The 21984-nt window shown below is 39.3% G+C and overlaps 1 protein-coding gene and 1 long non-coding RNA gene across 2 annotated transcripts in view; one reads left to right on the top strand and one right to left on the bottom strand.

Annotated features, from left to right (window-relative positions):
- The first annotated feature begins 4080 nt into the window (after positions 1–4080).
- Positions 4081–21984, top strand: part of mylk4b (myosin light chain kinase family, member 4b) — a 38726-nt gene continuing 20822 nt past the window's right edge. Inside the window, exons 1-2 of the mRNA XM_088077443.1 lie at positions 4081–4345; positions 11739–11973. Of these exons, the coding sequence (XP_087933569.1) occupies positions 4281–4345; positions 11739–11973 (300 nt within the window). The 5' untranslated portion in view covers positions 4081–4280. The remainder of the gene's footprint in view (positions 4346–11738; positions 11974–21984) is intronic.
- Positions 5041–20305, bottom strand: LOC148189516 (uncharacterized). Its single transcript, XR_015776578.1, has 3 exons — positions 20084–20305; positions 18601–18688; positions 5041–5165 (listed from the first exon to the last, which is right to left on the bottom strand). It is a non-coding gene; the product is annotated as an uncharacterized LOC148189516 (long non-coding RNA).

Raw genomic sequence — 21984 nt, 5'->3', positions numbered from 1 at the left:
TTGCTTGTAATTAAATGCGCTTATTTGCAGAATTACATCTGATGCTGCTGCTACAGAATATAAACCGTAGATGATAACGTGCCATCAGCAGTCAGTGCTATAGCTGTATAATATACATGGAGGATCGTCCAGCAAAGCACATTAAGTCCAAGACTACAGCAGACTCTCATGCATGCACGCAGTATCCATCCGATACGTATGATTCTGTGAGGCGGTGGTTTGCAAGGTTTAACCCATTTCTTGGGCTGATGGACTGCAATTACTCTGAGCAGCATGCAAGCATGCATTGTAATGAATCACAACATTTCTCTTTTACCTGACAGTCTGAATAAGTTGCTAAATTTCTTGCTAGCCACTTTTTACATTTAAAGTCACCAATAGGATCTGAAAAGTTGCAAAATATAGAGACAAAGTTGACAAGTTCACAACACTGATTAGAACAGGAGATTTAGGCCTAGTCCATACAGACATGGGTCCTTTTGGAAATGGGGTTTTTACGTCCTTCCAAAAAATTCCAGTCCATACGAGCACTGTAAAAAAAAAAACTCCCCCAAAATGAAAAGGCAAAACAAAATTGACCCTTTGCTAAGTCCCACCCCTCGAACGCAGACTGGCCAATCAGATTATAGCAATAGTTCACCTCTGTTGATGGTAATATTTCTTGTCAACCTAGAAGTTGGATGCAAGGTGCTGCTCTGAGCATCAGCTCCAGTTTTCTATCTTCTTCACAATAGCAAATTATTCAGAACCCATTTATTAATTTTAATTGCACTTCTCTTATACAGTATATAGTAATTCAGCAACCCATGCATACAGTTAGTGCTGCGTTTTTCCAACATGAAATAACAATGTAAAAGACATTCATCACCAAATGCACTTCCTGGTTTATTAGTCTATATATTTGCTGCTCCATCATCATTTGACTGTTAGCTGGCAGCAGAACCATAAATGTGCTGGAGATTTCTGAGACATGAGATCATGTCAGTGTACTGTATTGACTATCCTCATTCTCCATGACTGCGCATCTGGCCAAAGTAAACATTAGTGCCCTCAATTCTGTCGGCCGAGGGAAGAAGCCTTGGCAGCCGACCGTCATGGTCAGCTGGCACGCTAGCCTCATTGTGTGCCCACAGCTGTGACCTTCTCAGGGATCACCAAGGAATCTGGCCTCCTGATTGAGATTCCAGGTAAGATTAAATGCGGCCTCTGGAAATCTGTGTCAAGTAAACAGTTTGTCACCCATCAAGTGTGCGTCTTTTGTTTCGCAGCTTGCGTGCAGTCGTGGTCTGACGCGTTTTTAAAATTCTGCTGCCCACAACCATACCAGACGGTTTATGCAGCATATTAGGCTGAAAATACCTTGCAATAAACACGGCTCTTAAAACTGACCTCATTGTACGTCACAAGTCACCCCAGTCTGTCTCCTTCATGAATTCCCATTTGGGAAACTGTGTTACTGTCTCTGTTGTACAATGTCTGATTGCAAGATTTTTTTCAGGAAATCTTTCTTATTATCTTATTTCTTTCTTATTTCTTATTTGTGTCAATTTTAGCTTTAATACCTTTATGTTATGAAAAACAAATAAAATTCTCATATATATCTTTATATACATATACGTATATTGCATTGTAGTTCATTGTCTATAGACTATGCACTAAACTAAAAAGATAAAATTGTAATATAAGAGCAGATGTGCCTCTGTGCCATTTTATAAATGATATTGCTAACACTTATTTTTTAATTTTATCTACCTTGATTCGCAACAATAAATTTGATTGTAAGGGTCCAGTGTGTATGAATTAGGGGGATTGATGATATAAAATCCTACAATAGCCTGGAAGAGAAAAACCAAACACTATGGAGGGCAATTAGCGTTTTTGCAATGGCCACCGTAGTTTTCTTACACATTTGACACATAGGAAAAATTATAGTTGGTTGCAATCTGAAACCTCAACACTAGACGCACCTAAATCCAACACACTACAACTTTATGTTCCCTAAAGTAATGTTGACTGACTAATTAAAACTTTATTAAAAAGGAAATTTTGCTCCACCAAGTTGTTGTTTTAGTTCATGGTCTTGTGGCATGTCATGGTATTTTACTGAATGTTGAAATACACTAACACATTTTGTGGCTGAGTGGTAAAAGTAGACATGCTGGTTCTTGAATGACCCAGACTATGAGGTGTGAAGACAGGTGACTGTGGTCACATCAGCCAGCAGATGTCTGTTTAACTGTCTTATCACCTGCTTTCTTTTTAAACTGTATTTATTCTATTTACAGATACAGACGTCGATGCTGCTTCCGTCATTATACAGTGTTGCTTTTCAGTTCTGAACAACAGTGCGTCTGGCACACTTTATCTTATCTCTCGGTGAGTTCTGGAGCTGTTCATGGAAGCTGTAGCTGTGAGTGTTCCTTTAGCTGCAACTCTTCTTGTTGGCATTTTTTTGTGACATACACAGGGTATACACAGAGTGTAACGATACTCTGTGTTGTCATATTTCATGTGCCAAACACTACTATTGTCTCAAGGTAATCTAATTGAGTGTGAGCTCAATATAGCATGAGTGGAATACAAACATTTGGCCCGGGGCGACACTTTGGACCTATGTAAAGCGCTTTTAAACCCCTACAGCAACAGGCACCAGTGTCACCAATTAGCACAGAGAGAGAGAAGGTACAGGGAAGGGGGGCAACAGAGGGGGGAGAGAGGATTCAGTGTCAGGACGGAAGACTAAAGACTGAGCTCACTAATGGGAAGGTCGGGAGAACAACAAATGATGGTGATAAACACAACAGATGATAACGAGACAATCCTGTGAGAGGCTGGTGCATGGGAGGAACTTGTGCTTCATTCCAAAATGTTTTTATTGTTGGTGAATTTTGACACTAGCTCCTGATCTATTTATTGATAAGAATTGGTTCATTTTAAGTTATTTAATGAGCATAATAATCCCCAAATGTGAGCTGACTGTGTTTCTCATGACCTTTTGATTTTCTGTTTCGGACACATATACAGCAAACATCTTTTTTGTAAAAGTTGTGTATTGGTTTCCTGTGTTATTTTTTGTATTTATTTTAATTTATTATGTAGAGACAGACACATAGGCACAGAACATTTACTGAATAAACTGATGGTATACATCACAACACTTATAGTCTTAACTATTTTGCAATGCTTGTCCCTTCATCCTGGTTGGGGTTTTGATTGTCAAATACAATTTCCTACTTTCTGGTGAATTGTTTTTTCAGCATCAATTCATAGTGAAAATGGTCCTTTCTTTAGGGGGGGCAAAATGCACACGTTACGTGACTTATGTGTAAGCCAGCCCACTAGTCCATTTAACAGTTTGACTCAGAGCAACTCTTTTCTTCATCAGTATAGATGTATCCACAGCAGACAGCTGTTTTTTACTGCTAAAAACAGACTGTACACTGCCCAGTACACCAAACAGCTGACAGACAAAATGATTGACTTGCTGGTAAACATAGTGGAGCATTTAGCAGCTAAAGAGACTGACATTTCCCTCAGGAGTAGGGGCTGAAAAAACAGAGCTAAAAGGAAAGTGAATATTGGACTTAATTTGAACTCTGTGGGACGTGTAGATGAGAAACTGTTTGCTAATTCTGCCATATCAAAGCTGATCAAAGGTGATAATATGTCACTGTTGATGTAACAGCTGGTTTCCACCGCTGCCAGGTGCCCAAAACTCAGTTACTGCCGGTTTAAACAAAAAGTACCACAAACAGAGTTTTTTTTAAAACCCCACTCTGTATCTTTGCTTGATTTTCATTTCAGCACCCCATCTCTCTGTATCCCTCTCTCTCTTTCAGTCTATCATCCGTCCTCTTGCACAGACACATGGCGCTCTGGCATGCCACTCATTCCTTTATAACAAGCCACATTCCCTGGAACGCTTCTTCCACTCTGTCCCTGCTTGTGGTCCCTTAGTCCCAGAGCAGAGCCCCCCCTTCCTCCTCCTCCTCTACCTCCACCCATACACCCTCTCTTTCCCTCACCCGCCCCCTTCTGGTGCTTATCCCTGGGCGTCTGTGGCTCCCACTGCAGAGAGCCACAAGCAGCCAGAGCTTCCCATTGAGCTGCCTCTCCTAAACTGTCTGTCTGTCTGTCTATCAGTCACACTGGATCATTTTGTCCCAGCTACCTGCATGTGTGTGTAGGAAGGAAAAAGAGCATCCACTAGCACCAGGACCTGGAAACATAAACCAGTTGAGGAAGAGAGGAACCCTGGAGACAGAGGCTCCATCACACCCATGAGAGACATGGGAGGAAAGGAGAAGACCATTTTGGTGATTGCAAATGTCCCCAACTATCAAGGGTAAGTCTTTTATTGCAACTCTGGTATATTTTCACTGTCCCTAATTTGAAAAGCCAAAGAGACGTTTCTGACTTGCATACAATGACTATTTGTGTTATTCCTCAGAAATGCAAAGCAATCTTTAACCTGCATAATGGCCGTGTTTGAAATTCTAACACCTCTTTTCCTGTGGTGTCAGTTACGCACAGTGCAGGGTGTCACTTGTCAAATTACCGGCACATTGATTTATTGAGTTAAAAGATAAAAACAACCTGAAGGCATAGGTTTAGTGCTATGATTTTAAAACTCTTCAAAAAAGACTATATCACACTATCAGGGACGTTTAAGGGCACTGAGTATAACGTACTGAAAGTACAGTGAGTGGAAGCTCTACAGTTACACTCGTCTGCAGAGGCTGCTGAGCTGTTGTCAGTGTGACAGATTGGAGAGGGCTGCGGGTACCAAATATGTCTGTAAGGGAACAAATGAGTGTGTGTATCTGTGCATACTGTACTGCATGAGAGGGTATACTCGTGTAAAAGTAGTGTGAGTGCGTAAGCTGCAGTATGATGACCATGCAGTATGTGCATTTTCTGAGAAGCCTGTTACTGTACCCATATAATATGTACTCCAAATATGTGTTTATTTATGTATGTGTATTGTATATGGCACTTACAGCAGAATTTCAGGGTCGTTCGGGTTCATTAAATATTTGGCCCCATCTTAAGAGAACATCCTCAGTCCAACTATTTGCATTGGACACTCCACAGAGAGAAGTGGTGATGATACGTTGATCATGACTTGGCACCGGCCGTGATGAAAGTTACAGCGAGCTGGCAGGCTGGAAAGAAGGGAATGTGGAGTTTAGATGGGGAAAAATAAACCTGTTGATCATTTGATATCACCGTGTTGGGATGTCAACATGTTCAGTTTGATGCCTATTAATTTGGGAACTGGCTACGGTCACTTGAGGATCATCTCTAATGAAGGAGTGTGGGCTAGAAGATATGATCAGTATTTTTCACATTTTCTGGGCCTTTTCCCCCCCGTGAACGAGCTTACAGCTGAGCAGCGTGTCGTTTAGCGGAGAGCATTCAGAGATCTGCACTGCAGTGCATTTACACTACACTGTGCGGCCTCTTTGGAGGTCTTTAGACGTCATAATGTAAGAGTTTATTGTATTTTATAGATTTTTTCATTTTCAGTGTTTCAGCTTTAATTTTTGCTTACTTTGTCTGAGTAGAGACCAAAGACAAATTTGGTTAGACGACAATATTCTGTACACTTCTCTTTTCCACACACACACATACACACTACACTCAGAGACACCTCCCCCGCATTCCTATGGTTTATAGGCTTTGATGTCTGTTTCCATGCGACTACTAAACCAGGACAGCATGGGCCCCTGAGAGAGAGATAGCACCCTGGGGTGAAGACTCTCCATTTGAGGCTGCCCCTCCTACTCAGTCCGTCTGGGATTAGACCCTCTGTCCTAGACTGATACCTAAAAAAGACCCCAAATCTGCCCCATTGCTGTTTCCATGTCGTTCTCACATGTAACAAACAAACCCTCGCAGAGTTAGGCCTTAGATTACTTACACACACACTTACATAAGTATATGCTTGGACGCAAGCACACGTGAACACAACCCGAGCTAACGTGCACGTAGCAGATTTGGTGTCTCCTCTCGCCACTTACTGTTATCTCAGTTGAGAGAGACGGCAACGTGTGTTTACCTAGCAGCGGATACACACAACAGAAGCTGGATGATTTTTCAATTTTTTAATTACAGAATGTGCTACATGAAATGTTGACAGGGCTGAGCTCGCTCACACTGACTCATTGTGCAATGTTAAAGCCTGGCTTGTTATTCCACACCAGGTCAAATAGAGACTGAGATAAAAATAAACAAAATACAAATCAAATGTAGGGATACACAGTCACTTTTGAAAACAAAATCTTATTATGTCAACATATTGTTATGACTATTCATTCTGATTTGTAAAATCATATTTTTATGTTAGTATTTTTAGCATTTATTGCAAAAATATGTTCAAAATATATTAAATCATTCTTAGCACAAAGGCTAAAAGCAAGAAATGGCTAACCTGTCAAAAATAATAGAAATACATGTTCCAACAAATAAAAAATCTCTTGTTTTGATGTGTTCTACAAAGACAGTTACCAGCAAGAGCAAGAGTCATCTGGGTTTCTTTTTTTAGCCGCTAACAGCTGTTGATAATCAATAAATAGTGTGACTGCAGGCTGTAGCTGCTCGTTAAACCACATTTTCTATTTCTACATGTGTTAATACACAAGATAAAATATGTACATATGAAAGCAGAGGATTTGTTTGACAGCAGCGTTCATGGTGCAAGGCCAGCCGTTTTATCCTGTGGCTTGTAGCCTGAGAGCTAAGCTTGGCTGAAAGCAAACCTGTCTTGGATGCACAGGGATGAAATGGATTTGCATTTTGTTATCTATAAGACCAACCACATTGCCAGAAAAAATCTTGGCATTGTACATTTTTGCAAACAATGGATACATTACATTTGCACGTTGGTTATTAGTAAGAGTTTTAGCTCTAAATAAATCTAGTTTTGGGGCCAGAGCCCTGCCAGAAAAGCATCTATGTTTGTAACAAACAACCACTTTTCATGCCTATTTTTCATTCCTAAAAAGCCACTAGAAACATTGGATGCTTTAAGAGATATAGCTATGACTTGCTAAATCACAACCAGTTTTGCTGTCTGTGGGCTTGAACAGTGGTCTGCAGTAGTGTGTGGCTTAGCAGGCATCTTGTCAAGGTATAATGGTATTCAACCTCCTCAAGTCATAACCAAGTCTCTTTAAAAATGTTGATAGAATATTATGAAACATGCAAATGTAACATATTTATGGTTTGCAGACACAATGCCAGTTTCTTCAAGCGACCAGGCTGCTAAAACAGGAAGTGAAAGTATTTTACACACATTGGCAAGACTTAATTATTTTTGTACATAAAAAATAAACTCCAAAACGTAGGGAAAAAATCAACCATTTCTGTATCTATTTTTTGTGTCAGTTGTTTTTATATGACAAAGTATGAAATTCCAATACAATTAGGCTCATTTCATAGCACAGAATGTATTTTTTTTACCCCATCAGTTAAAAATGATACTGAATGGTATGATATATTTTTTGGAGGCCAGATTCAGTATATTCTCACTACAATAGTTCTCATCTTACACTTTTTACGACCCCGGTATCATGTTGTGGCCTTAACAAGACATGAAGCAGAGTGACGCAGGAGTGTTATATTGACACCTGTTGCTACTGTCTTTCACGGCGTTTCTCTTTTTAACACTCTCTATTGTCCCCAGCTTGTACAATTAGCCTGTTAATAAATCCACAGCTATGCAGCTACAGCCTTTGATAGAGCATTTGGCCACTGTCCGAAACATAGAGAAATTAATTAACTAAACCAAAAATATCTTGATTCTGCCCCTTTCAATTAGCATTATTGTCATAATCAACATTGTGGTGCATATGTTTTTTTTTAAATTCCTTTAACCCCCATAGACAGTCAGTATAAATAGATTTGTGATATTTAATTCCTGTGGGGAGGTTTTCACTTTGATGTTTCCTCTCATCACTTTGCTCTTATGGCACATTTGGCATTTTAGGGGGGGATTTGAACGATACCAACCCCCCTTCTTTTTTTCTCTTGCTCTTTAATCATCTAAACATACTCTATTGGAATCACACAGTCCTCAGGGGTCTCCATGAATCATTGCTACTTTAGGAGTTATGAGACACATGCGGGTCTTCCTATCAGTTACATGGAAGGATTACGATGAAGAAGACAGATAGGAACCCCCCTGCCATTTTATAGATGGGGATTACTGAAGGGCCGCCAAGCAAAGTAAACATACACAAACTACAGCATTGCTTGGACAGTGACACACTTGCTACTAGCATGCAAGCACACATAAAAGACAGCCACATACCATACACAATAGCCTTATGTAAGGGGTGGTTAAAGCAACAACTGCACTGAGTCCAAGTGACCACAATGGAAAGCGATCTATTCAGCTTTAATTCCTGTCTGCCTGGCAACGAGCATTGTGACAGCCCCTGCCTCCTAACGGTTTTTCACCGATGGGCATTTTCCATTTTTGGTGATAGTGTGCCCCTTGACCCCTCGCCTTGTACTACAGCACACCCAAAATAAAGCCCTTTAAAGTGAGTGACCCAGGGTCACCCAGCCTCCCAGGAGCATCAGGGCTCCTGAGGGCTGTGAGCCGTCTCAGCTCCGCCAACATCGTCAAAACAGCCAGAAGAGTTCTTGAAAGGCCATCCTCAAAACACTGAATTCAAAGAAAGAGGCCCGCTGGTGGTAAGGTCAGACAGCTGTCGTCTCAGTTCAAGTAAAATTAGAAATACATACATGTAAAAATACCGCAAATGACACACTTACGTGCGTTTTTTTTTCTGATCATGTTTTACAAATGTAGTGTTCTTAAATCTAATCATTGTGCCTGGATCATTCATAGCTTCTGAAAAATTAGGGGATTTCTGTGCATTGAGATTAGTTGGATGATTACAAGCTCAACAAGTTGAGAAAATTAATATCAGATACATTAGAATCAAGCTACAACAAGGATTTTAATAGTCATTGAAAACATGACTTTTCAGAAATGATTTTTACTGTTTAATATTTTGTGGGGTCACTACATTACCTTCAATGTAAAATCTTTAAAATTACTAAGCAATCACCAAAATAAATTTAAACCATACATTACATTTGTTTGTTATCATGCAACAGATATCTTGAAAATGTATGTTTCTATAATACTGTAGATGCAGTTATTTTGCGCAAAAAATCATTTGGTTATGGTTGGAAAAAGTTTATATTTTGACTTAAAATTTTTGGTTTTGGTGGCACAATCCAGGCTGAAAAAAATAACTGTCTCAGTAAAAATTAACAGCTTTTCAAGGCACTACTCCTATTGGAAACACAGCAGTGGACTGCTAAAAAAAAGCCAGGAAAAAAAAACGTTTGGTGGCTAAAAAGTTGTTGGGAACACTGTAATGACTCTTTAAAAACAACCACTTTGTTGTTTGTTGGGCCCAAACAGTGGTCTGCAGGCTGGCAGACATCTAGCCACCATCCCCTCCACCTCACAATGACAGAAGTTAGCTCATATACAATGTCACTTTAGCAATGTTGATATGATATATATGAAATATAAATGTAATGCATCCAGGGGTTTACAGAAAAAATACTAACATTTTCTTCAAGTAACTAGCTGAAAAAAGCCACAAGTACCTTTATAATGTAGTCTGATGTAGTGAGTCTGGTAACTTTTGTACAAAAAACTACTTTGTAGATCTCAGCAACATATGACAAACAAGGGATTTAATTATTGAAAGAATTTGTGGTAATTGGTCTACCCAAAGATGAATTTACGCAAACATTTATGTAAAACATTTGACAAAAAATGTCTTCATAAAAAAGCTATGATCTGCCTACAATCCAGCCAAAATCCCTTAAAGACTGTATGACTTTTTTCCTGAACTTAAAACATTTTCAGACTTTATTCATACATTTGTCATTTTTTTAACTAAGATTTCTAATGCACTAAATATCTTGTCATGAATGCAATTATATAAATAATCTTCTATTATGGGTCATGCATTTTATAATCTGGCAATTAACAGTATAAATTAATGAGTTGTTAAATGTATCCCACTTGCAGCCTAAGCCCAGTCCCTCCTTTAGGAAATTACATTTAAAAAAACAGCTTTAGAATGTGTAAATAGATCACCAAAGGTAAAAAGGCCAACATAAGAAACAGTGACAGGTGCACCCCTGGCCACTCTTGTGGTTTTAGCACTGGAGTTGAAATCCTACCCTGAGATGCAGGAGAACAACCCTGGCTGCTACATACAGCCTGCATCAGGGGTTCATGCAGCGTGCTGAAACTACAGCCACTCTCTGACCTCTGTAATTGTCAAGCAAAGGCAGGACATTTACACTCTTGAGGTATAAATATCCCCGGTGATCTTCCATGACTCCCCCAGAGGCTAAACAGGTAGAGCACAGCAGAAAGCCAGCTGTCGCCAGCAGGCGTCAGGGCGGATTTCCCCACCACATCATCAGTCATCCCACTTGGATCAGAGATACTGCTGTCCACTGGAAGGCTGGGCCAAAGCATATGGTGTGTAGCGCTATTTCAAAAGTGCAGATTATAGCTGGGCAATAGATTAAGCTGCCATACTAATTGTAACAATGCAGCAATCCCTTAAAGCAATGCTGCACACCGGTTAACAGGACAGCTTTATAACAGCACTTTAGAATATTTTTGCATCCATGTGATGCAGTAAATTGGTTTGGTCTATAAAATGTCTGAAAATAGTGACATCACCATGTCCTAAAGTTTCGATCAACACAACAATCATATAAGGGAACGAAAAGCAAAATGGGCTGAATGTAAGTAATGTTTAGAAATTTTGCATGATTAAGCTTCAACTTTGCTTGAGCTCTAATGTAATAAAATATTATACAAACACTAACCGAAAATTAAAGACAGATAATAGTTAGAAAATGTTGAAAAATGTTAATTAATTAATTTCTCAGAAGTACAAGGTACAAGTGGTTGCCTTAAAATAGCTTGCCTTGCCTGATCAACCATTTGAAACACAAATATATTAAAATAAAAAGATCAGGGAATCACCCAATTCTCACACTTAAGAAACTGGAGCAAGAAATTTTCTTGAAGTTTTATCTGGTCAAAATTTATTAACTAATTGCTTTAGAGCCATATTGGTGGTGGTCCAAAATGCGCTCGTTAGACTGCTAAATCATACACAGCACAGGCTGCACATTTCACCATTCTTAGTGGGTCAATGTTTCAATGTTTGTTACCCACAGAGTTCAAAATTTATTTTAATATTCTTATAATCACTAAAGCACTAAATGGGCTGGCCCCACTTTATATTTCTGAATTATTATGTACCCCTAGCCATGGTGAGATCACTAGGCTCTTCTAAGCAAGGCCTTCTGGCTGTCCCAAAATTGAGGCTTAAAACCAAAGAGGACTGTCCTTTTGCAGTTGTGGCCCCCCCCCTCTGGAAGTGTCTTCCCCAAATTAAATAAACGCAGTCAGTCAGTGGTTTTAAGAGTCTGTTTCGTTAGCACTGAAATCGGTGTTCCCTCTATGTAGCTTTTATTGTTTTGTGTGTTTGTCTTGTGTATTTACCTTGTGTGTACTTTTTATTGTTTGTATTCATTGTTTTTAGTAGAGTTACTTACTGATTACATATTGCATAAATGTTGCGTTGCTGGATTCAGGGTGAATGTAATGATATACAGTATTTTTAAGGAAAAAGGTTAATAAAAAATAAATTTAAAAAACGCTGTATTTTCAGGTCTGACAAGAAGCCCCTGCGTAATGAATCTGTTTCTGGCAAGAGTATGAAACACCCGTCATCTGCTGTACCACCACCGATCCCCATGTCTCCCATCGTTGAGAAAATGGAGGGGCTAAAGGCCATCCGCAACCGCAGCAACAGCCTCCGCCTGGGCCGACTGGCCTTCTACCGCCACCTGGAAAAAGTGGAGACCATGCGCTGCTTCTGGGAGCTCAAACATGTGGAAATGGAGGTAAGAAACCAGCAGGTACCAAACACTGCTTTTACTCTCCTCACTTTTATCATCCACACAGAAGCGTTATACTCACTCCCTGACAACTGTTGATCGGATAAATCAGCGGTTCCTGGAAATGAAAAACACTGTTTTTGTCACTCCCTTATTCCTTCTAACCATATTACTTTTGGACACTTTGGTAGAACTGACTGATGCATTTGACTTGAATATTTTGGGTTACTCAGTAAGAACCCCCACACTTTTGCCATATTTAATTGGATCTACTCAATAAGGCTAACTTGTCAAACAACAACAAACATAACTCTCTGCATGCTTAGCACATTTACAAAAACGTACGTATCATTACTGCTAACCACTTCCAAAGCATTTAAAAAATATTCAGCACTAAGAAAAAGATTGTGATTTGTAGCTAAAACAAGCAAACACCAGTATGGTTCTCTAAATTCATTGTTAATCCCTCTTTTTATTGCCGATGAAATAGCTGTTATTGAGCTCCTAACTCTAAGTCAGTCCACCATACAGCCGGTATTTATGGGAGAGAGATTGCATGAGAATGACTCTGTCTCTGTAACAATGTTGTGCCCCCTGATGGCAATATGTGTTCATCCTGAGCCACAATCAGTGGTCTGTGTAGGGGGGATGATGAAGGGAACTGAAATAACCCACCGCAAACACTATTCCAGCTCTCGGCACCTGTTGGCAGGCGCAACATGCCCTGACAGGTGGAACGCAACCAGCTCACTAGAGGGAGCTGTAGATCTTTTAATGTTTTTCTTGTCTGTTTGAACCTCCTCAGCTCAAGCCTGTCACACACGCACATACAGTAAACCACAGACTGACATGAATGTCTGGCGCCTGGTCAATGCACACAGATCTAAATGCCAAAAGGTGGCCAGTGGGCCAGTTTGCTCATTTAGAAAATGATTCGAGGCCTTGCTCTCTGATATGAGCTACTGTTAATGTCAGACATCATCAGCAGAAGATGTCAAACGTTAATTTCAGATACTGACATATATCAGCCATTCAAATTAAGTACAATGTAAACTGTAACAGAAAACAACTCTGCAGCCTGGGTGGCCTGCTCATATTAACTATAGAAAGGTCATCTGAAACTATGAAGATTATTCTTTAATGTAAAATTATATAGTTAGATGCTTAGATAATAGCATAGGTGTTTTAAAGTAAAACAAATCACAAATGCCTTTGAGTCAATATGAAGCACAATGTGGTTACAACAAAATATTTCAGTCAATCAAGATCTTGACACTAAAGCTGGCAGCATTAAATTTTACTTACTTATTTTATCTACTTATTATAAAGAGCTCTACATATAACAGGTTGGTTACTAAGTTGCTTGCAGATATTTATTTATGTAAATAGAAATAAATGTTGAAGTCGCTAATGTCATGTTAATGTCTGCATTTAAACCCCTGGGTGTGATTAACATTAAAGGAGGACATAAACCTAAACAAGTCAACTGGTACATGAAAAACTGGTTTATAAACAGGATATACAGTTATTTAGTCAAATGTTGTTTTTTAAAGGCAAGTTGCCATTTTACCAAAAAAGACAAAATAAAGTTAAGCGGTCATCATCATGACTTCCACCTTTGATGACCAGTTCATACATTTTTTATTTATTTATCATTTCAATATATGTAACCTGTAAAGTAAGATCTTCCACTATGTGTATGATCTCTATGGAGAGTCCAGCTGCTGTTTGACCTCAGTGTAGCTTTGCACTGGAGAAAAGTTGCTTACAGTATATGCATCATGGGTACTTTACATTATGCTGGAGATTTGTTTTATGTTTTATCTTGTACAACTAATTCAGTGGTGTTTTCAAAGTGGCCACCAGGGGGCGATGAAGGAACTGTTTCAGTTAGGTGGGTGGCTCCAAATATAATATTGTCCAGTGGTAGATGAAGTAACTGAAAGCCATACTTGAGTTAAAGTACAGATATCTCAACAGAAAATGACTTCAGTAAAGGTTAAAGTCACCTACTAGAATATTACTTGAGCAAAAGTCTTAAAGTATATATTTATTTATTTAAGTAAAGTATTATTTATTGATATTTACTGTACTTACAATTAGAAAAGTAATGCCTTTATAATTAATGATAAATGCAATTAAGTACTGAGAGTAAAAATACAAGTAACTTATGGTAATAAAAAATGCAAGTGGTCAGAATTCTGAGAATTATGAAGTTAATTCTTTTTTGTACATCCTCTTAAAAACGGACACCTTAAATGATTCAAAGAAAGCTCCAGGGCTGAAAGACTGCAGTGGAGAAGTCACCGAGCAGTTGCCTCTATCTCTTCGTGTAAAACACTTGCATGTAGCATCTGATATAGCATGCAGCCTTGACTGGAAATTGGGAATTTACTGTGGCTTTGAGAGCACCATTCTATGTGTCCTTATGTGATGAACTTGTGATCTAACTTGCAAGCTAGGACAACTGGAGTACTGGAGTAAAACTGGAGTAAAATACTTCTACTCAAATACCGAGGAATGAAGTAGAATAAAAGTATAAATTTCATTCAGGAAATAAAGTGGAGTAAAGTAAACATTGGCAGAAATTTAAAAACTTAAGTGGCTTACAGGTACTCCAAAAAAGACTTAAGTTACAAAATATTATCACTTCGTTACAGTACACCACTGATATTCTCAGCCTATCAAAGTGTCCAGCGAACAACTCTCTCATTGTTCTCTCTGAACTCTGACCTCAGTGGTACATCTGCTCCACCACCTGTCCTTCTACTGCCTCCATCCTATTTCATAGCTTAACTACTATAAACTGTTCCACACATCAGAAAGGTGCAGGTCAGCCACCAGCTTCATTATCGCTGTCATTTTGGCTCTGTGCACAGGTTGTCCTCAGATTCCACGGGGGAATATTTACCTCCCAGGGGTCCTGATCTGTAACCTCCTTGACCTTTCAACCTCCCCACCTGTTGCTGCAAGTTAAATCAAGCTTGCTTTGGTCTGCTGTTGCAGAATCTTTACAATCTTAAAACTAAAGCTAATTTTCAGGCTACGTCCTTATGCAGCGTCCGCAGGTCCGATTCTGGCCTCAGCCCTTGTTGCATGTCATCCCGTCTTTCACCCTTTCACGCTTAACCTGTCCTGTCAAGTAAAGGCAGACAGCCCAAATATTAATCTTAGTAAATCAAAACTCAGTAAATGACTTTAAAGCACCAAGCAAAAGTCTCATCTTCTCTTAAAGAAAAGAACAAAGTCACCAAGGTTAAAAGTCCTTCACACTGTAAGCTGACAGGTTTGGCAGGGTGTGGGGAAAGAGCTGATCTGCTTGACTGCAGCAGTCTCATTCCACTATCCAGTATAAATCATCAGCTACCACCCAGACAGATAGCTGTCACACACACAGAGGCATTTCAAGTCCAAACAGGGAAGCCTACAGTCCTCTGCTGACAACAAAGTGCATCTGTACATCCTTATGTGTCGGTGACGTGCACTGAATATACAGAAACAGGAGTTTTGGGGTTTAATTTTTCATTTTTTAATATCAGAATTTTGCCATTTGATTCAATTTTCATCTCCTTTTTTGTTGAGGTGTAATTTAATATTTTACATAACCAAACATTGAGCTGTTAACTTGATGCAATTAACGGAAAATAAAATTTTGGAGTCTTTCTTGATTTCTGTCACTTCGGCTGAACACTGCAGTTCACTTGAAAATACATACTTGTCTCGTTTAACCCCATGCAACATGTGGCCACAAAAAAGATAAACATAGTACCACACTGATGCCAGCTTTGTTTAAAAACGTGTATGATTGACGACTTGTTTGCTACTTTATGCATCAGCAATGGTGCACACACACAATTTTGTCTGTTCTTGAGGTATGGAGAGGCAAAGGGTTTGCCTGACTGATATACTTAGGAGTATGCATGCATGCATGAAGTGCTGTGTCTGAAGTTAAAGGATACCGCGGGGGTCTCACTAACATGCCAGAAGCAGCAGTAGGCATCTGATTCTGCGTACAGCAACGACACCCTGAACCCAACACCACCTGTCCCCTTCTCGTCTCCGAGACAGCATGTTCTCTCCTTTTAGGTCCCAGGGTGGGAGGCAGGGAGGAAGCCGGGTAAATGGTTGGCTGGGTGGGAAGGTGGCTTGACAGCACAGAGCTTCTGTTCTTGTCCGAGTCTGTAGTGAGCAAGATACTGAGCATTCAATGCACAGCCGCAGGAGCCCGACTATTTCATAATCAACACCTGCTATCCCGTCCAATGTCAACAACTTGTTGCCCGCCACCTGAGACTCCTTCGCCACAGGTGGCACAGAGGGTGAGATAAGACAGGCAGCCTGTGCAGGCGGACATCAAGGACAGGAAGAGGAAGATATTCATCATGGAGAACTTCCTAAGGGATAAAGATATTTGGATATTTGGGAGTGTGTGTCTGATGGCCTCTTTTCTGTGGGGACGGCTGTGGAAATTATTCTCTGCCAAGAAGAGGGGAAGGACCAGGGCTGCAGACACACAGGTAATACAGTAAGAGAGGGTCATCTGATCTACACGTGAACAGGTGAATTGGGAACATGTCCAAAGTTCATTCAATCTGAATGGATAGCATGTTGTAAATAATGTAAGAGATCAACAAATCTTTGTTAACTGTGATCATCTGTCATGTTGAGGATTATGGTCGAGGCCAACAAGTTGCAGGCCCACATAAACCGAAAATTAAGTAATGGATGGATCACATTATCACCCATGCTAATGCTGCCCGAATGCCAAAGTGATGCAGTCTAGATAGTTTCTTTTCTTGACACAGAAGTGGTTACTGTTAATTGCCTTCGGCCGAACAAGTTGCGTGTTCCTGTTTGTTTCTCTATTAGGAAGTTTAAAATTGGGAAAATAAATTTACTGTTTGCACATTTTCACTTTTGAAAAAAAAAAAAGAATGTTGCAATTTATTTCAATAGAAAAACCGGCAGTTGTCTACCATGACATGCATTTTGATCCAGGTCTGAATCATTAGTATCCTGGACACATACGTGTCAACAAGGTCTTATCAAAAAAAATTGAGAGCAGAATAAAAAAAATTTAAAACATTTCTACTAATTAAAAAAGACAATACTTGGAGGATTGCGAAGATGTATGCAATATCTAACTATTTTCTAAACCATAATACACCTGGAGACATTGTATGTGAGTGACTCAATGATCGTATTTTTAACATTTTGTTGAAAGAAGAGGCTGGAATATCTGAGCTTAGCAATGCTGCTGTTATCTATGAGTGACTTGGTATCTGCTGTCACTCCAAGAAGAGGAGTTATGTTTCTAACATCTCTGCTGTTAGAATGAACTGAAGTGAACTAAACATGTTGCCCTGACAAAACAATGCAACAACAATAGTCTTTGGCAAGCAAAGCATCCATTGGTGTGTGAGCAGTCAGTGGAAAAACATAACGTCATCTGATATGCGTCACACACTTGTCACCAGCAGTGACATCTAAATTCTGTCCAATAGCACTTAACTCCACCACTTCATCCTGGCAAGCCCGCCCCCCCACTACACATGCCATGTCTTGTATAAACCAGTTTATTATGTTAACATAATCCAGCAGGAAGCAGATGTAATTGACTCCTCATAAAGCATGAGAGCTGTGGTGCTTTGAGCAGTTAAAGCCTGTCAGTGTCAGGTCAATATTTTTATTAGTCTCTTCTTGTCTCTGCTGACAGTGGACTTATTACAGCTTGATTTATAACTCTATTTATCATTTCTATTGTTCTGGACTGATTAGTCCAAACATGTCAGCATGTTGACATGTTGGTTTTAAGTTGAACGATAAATAATAGATAAGACTGATCTGAGGGGATTCACAGTTCAGTGTGAACATCAAATAAAAGTCTTTTGAAACCTGGGTGGAGGACAGGTAATTCTTGTTTAATGGCTTAAATACACGAGACAGTACAGCTCGGCTTGACTCACCTCGTTTCACTCTTGGTACCTTGTCCTTTTTCTCTATTTTGTTTTTCCGCTGTGGATAGTACCCCCTCGGTGTAGGCAGGATTATCAGCTGATCGCCATAGCGACCCCGCATGAAACTGCCGTGACATCATTTTGATTCCAACACTCGCTGCATTGTGTGCACTTCATCAGTTCAGGCTGACATCTCTTAAAATCTGGGACTGAATAGAAATATTGTGGTTGCTGTTGACCTTAGGCACAGTGACAGTGATTTAAAAATGGTGGATTTGTGCAGGATGTCCTGCGTCTTGCTAGTGACATTTTTCGTTGACCCATCAGTGGTCTGCAGTGATTTGACCACAGATTGTAAAACATGATAGAAGTAGCTACCTTGATGTCACCTACTGATTTGTGGATTCTCGATCTGAAGCCTTAAGTTTGGCATCTTGGCCATCACCAAATTCGATTTTTTGGAGCCAAAAGTGACCGTATTTTAGAGGGTGGAGTTGGGGAGGAGCGAGGGGTGAATCTGACTTGAAGGCTGTGGAATTTTTACCAGTTTGTTACCATGTTTACTTTTGATTCATTTTTAGAGCCAGCCTAAAGTGGAAATGCAGTGAACTTCCCTTACTTTAAGTTTGATTTCTGTAGTCATGTACAGTGTTATTCATGCCAACAAGCCACTGACCTGAATACACATGGGAGCATCTTCAGTTGAACTAGCAGGATTATTGTCTTCAACTCCAAGTTTACACACACAATCAGCCAAAAGCATCCTGGGAAAAAAGTGACAGTGTCAGTAAAATATTATATATTAAAATATTATAATATTTGTATTATTATTTTTTTTAATTTCTCCTTTATTTGATAGGACTGATAGTGTGATGGGGGGAGGGGGTATGGAGCAAGGGGCCGAGGTACATGGGGCACCCACTCTCCCAGGTCAACTACGTTGCGCCCCAGTGTCCGTAAAATATTAACCAAAAATCTCATGTTTCTGTAAACATGCAGGTTTATGAGAATGAGATCAAACTGAGATGTAATGCTCTGTAGTTATGTTCATGCAACTGAAATGCATTAAATAGAATCATAAGGTTCTATTTAACGGAAATAGTAATTGACTGATGCAGTGTGTGAATATGGATTAATTCATAAAATAAAATAATATCTGAGTGGACCACTTTATTTTTGCAAACAAATCAGCACAGCACTGTATTGGTACTTTTGTGTTCCATATTTGTTAAACTGTTGTAAATTGTGTGATATGATTTCATGATTTGTCTTAAAAATAAACATTACTTCATCATCAATATTACCAAAAGAAATTGAGTTATATGCATGTCTCAGACTAGGGTCATGCAATATAGAATCAAATGGTTTTCTGTGAGGTGCGCAGAGTAAACTTTAGCTTGTGCTAATGCACATGAGCATGACTAACGTGACGAGGGCTTCTCCTGCCTCAGATTCTAACACTCACGTGGCTCAGATGAAATTAGCACACAAATAGAGGAGGGATGGAGGAACAGAGCCAGTGAAAGTCTCATGTGCTGGAGTCAAAAAATTAAAAACAACAAAGGAGGTGATTTCAGAGTGAATGTATTTGTCTTTATCAATAGATTAAGCAAATGACAAACAAAACCCCTTTTTTAAAAAAAAAATATTCTTAAGTTCTTAATTTTAAGTATTTTCTGCCAAAATTGAATTTTTGGATATGATATTTAGTGAGAAGTAACGATCTTCAAAATCATTCCCGATAGAAAACCCTGTTGTTGTATATTTTATTATACTCAGGACTTGTCACATCCACCGTTGTTGGTGTGAATATTTTAAGTTATTTACAAATGACACAATGCTCAAATACTCAATGACATCATAACAGTAGCATAAATTCTCATGTACAGTTTATAGCACAATTTGATCAAAATTGGGGGAGAAAAGCCTTTGGCTGTAAAAGTGTTGATGGACACATCATAGTCCTCAGTATAGTACAGTTTTTCCATAGTTACAGCGTTTCTGTAACTCAATTTTGACTTAAGTCTTCAATAATTCAGTTTAACAGTTTCTCACTGTATTTCAATCAGTTATACTCAAAGAGAATCTGTGCATTGTGTGAAATTAAAGAAAGTGGGGCTGCAATGATTTTTTTTTTACAAAGTTTAAACAAAACCTACATTTTACTTAGACGTTAAATCCTCAGCTCTCCTGGCTCCATGTTTCTTCCTCTGTGTCTCTCTGGTATGAGGACTCCGGGGGAATGTGCTGTTTTCGCCTGGACTCCTCTGGCCTCTCAGTTGGTGTCCACTTTCAGCCGTTTGCATAACTCATTACCAACGCAGTGCTGATACACAGTAGTGGGACCCTAATACACACATACATACACAAACAAAAACACACTCACACTTAGTACACACAAGTGCCTGCTGGCCATCAAGTGAAATTATTTTTTATCTCCAGGATAAGGCTGACTTTCCTCAAACCAAAGAAATCTCTGTAGTACACTGACAGGTAGAAACAAAAGATAAGGGGTGAGTTAGGGTATTACCCCAATGATGAAAATATATTTTTAAAAAAAAGGGGGGGGGGGGGGGGCAATAACAAACCTCTAAAAGCAACACCATCACTAGAGGAAAACATGCATTTTGTCCCGGCTGGTGGATGTGTGGCAACAGAGATTGGATGCAAATGGAGATCAAGCAGGCAGACTGGCAAAGTTCAGCAACTGACTGACAATATAAAGGCGCATAACCTGAAAAGCAGCCAAACCTTTCCAAAGGGGCAAAAATCCTAAAGTCCACAAAGTGATTCTACTGGTGAGCAGATGGGTGGGGAAAGTCATGTGACTGGAGAGAAAGAGTTATTGAGGGGCAGCAGGGAGTGGCTGCATGTAGGAGTGAGGTGACTGGTGGGACAAGAGAACAAGTCAGAAGACATCTGGTGGACAGGTAGAGAATGATGCATTGCACATGTCAAAAAATAAGCTCATGTACGCTACATGAAATAAATCGAAGTTAAATTAATACCAACAAAAAACAACAAAAAAGCTGGTAAGTGTAAATGACAGTTACATGCGAGGATATGCTTTTCAGTGACAACACAATAGTGCAGAATATTCACACATATTTTAATTTACTACCACTATCGATAAGTAAAGTTGGGTTGTTGTTTTTTTCGATGGGGAAATTAGTTATGTTGGCCGCAACATAGAACTGACAGCAAATACTATGTCTAACAAGCTGAACAGCAATAATAGCACAGCAATAAATAAAATTCAACAAATTGATCAAACAAACAGTGAACTGTTTCTGCTATGAAACAGCTAATATTCAAAAATGAAATGCGACTGACAAAAGGAGCTAATGCTAGGTTAGCCAAGCAGCATCTGTGAAATACGCCACGCAGCCAGAAGTAGTCAAATAAACATGTCAGTGCTGGTAGAAACACTCACCATGTTGAAGTGAGGCAGTATTCCCCCGTGAAGGTATCTTAAAGGAGAGTCAAACAGTCCCAGCCACTAAAAGCTCAGAAAAACACTCTTCTGTCTTGAAGAAATTTAAATGACTCGCGAGCAGGACAGGATTCCAAAATGTTTAGCTAACTTTAGCTAGCACATGCAACACAACCTTAACCCTATGTAAATGTACTCATTTAAATAACATGTTAATATTTAGTTCTAAATAACTAATTTATAACATTATGCACAGTTGCCAATTTATATGTGCCAACTAAAGTAAACCAGTTCAAAAGTAGCCCAGTAGTAACATTAGTTTTTTTGTGCCCAAGAAGAGTAACAAGCCTTTTAAACAGGTAAGTCCTCCCAGGTGCATGTAATTAAAACAAATTAAACACAGTGATAGAAATGGAGCACATAGAGCAGGCCATAGACTGCATTAGTGTTAACTTGGTATACTGAATTAAGTGGTATCTCAAAGTATAGCCTTTTATAAAAAATAAATAAATAAATGCGATACTAATCTAGGTTAGCACAGTGTCACCTGGATGTTCTGAAACCAGTGCAGCAGCAGAACTGACAGTTGAGTTATACTTCAAAAACATACTTTTTAACCACAAAAGT

The sequence above is a fragment of the Plectropomus leopardus genome, chromosome 5 (assembly GCF_026936395.1).
Source record: "Plectropomus leopardus strain MGB_pleo_1.0 chromosome 5, ASM2693639v1, whole genome shotgun sequence".
In the NCBI taxonomy this organism is placed as follows: Eukaryota; Metazoa; Chordata; class Actinopteri; order Perciformes; family Serranidae; genus Plectropomus; species Plectropomus leopardus.
Note: the sequence above shows the minus strand (reverse complement) of the source record. Positions and strands in the feature narration are given on the sequence as shown.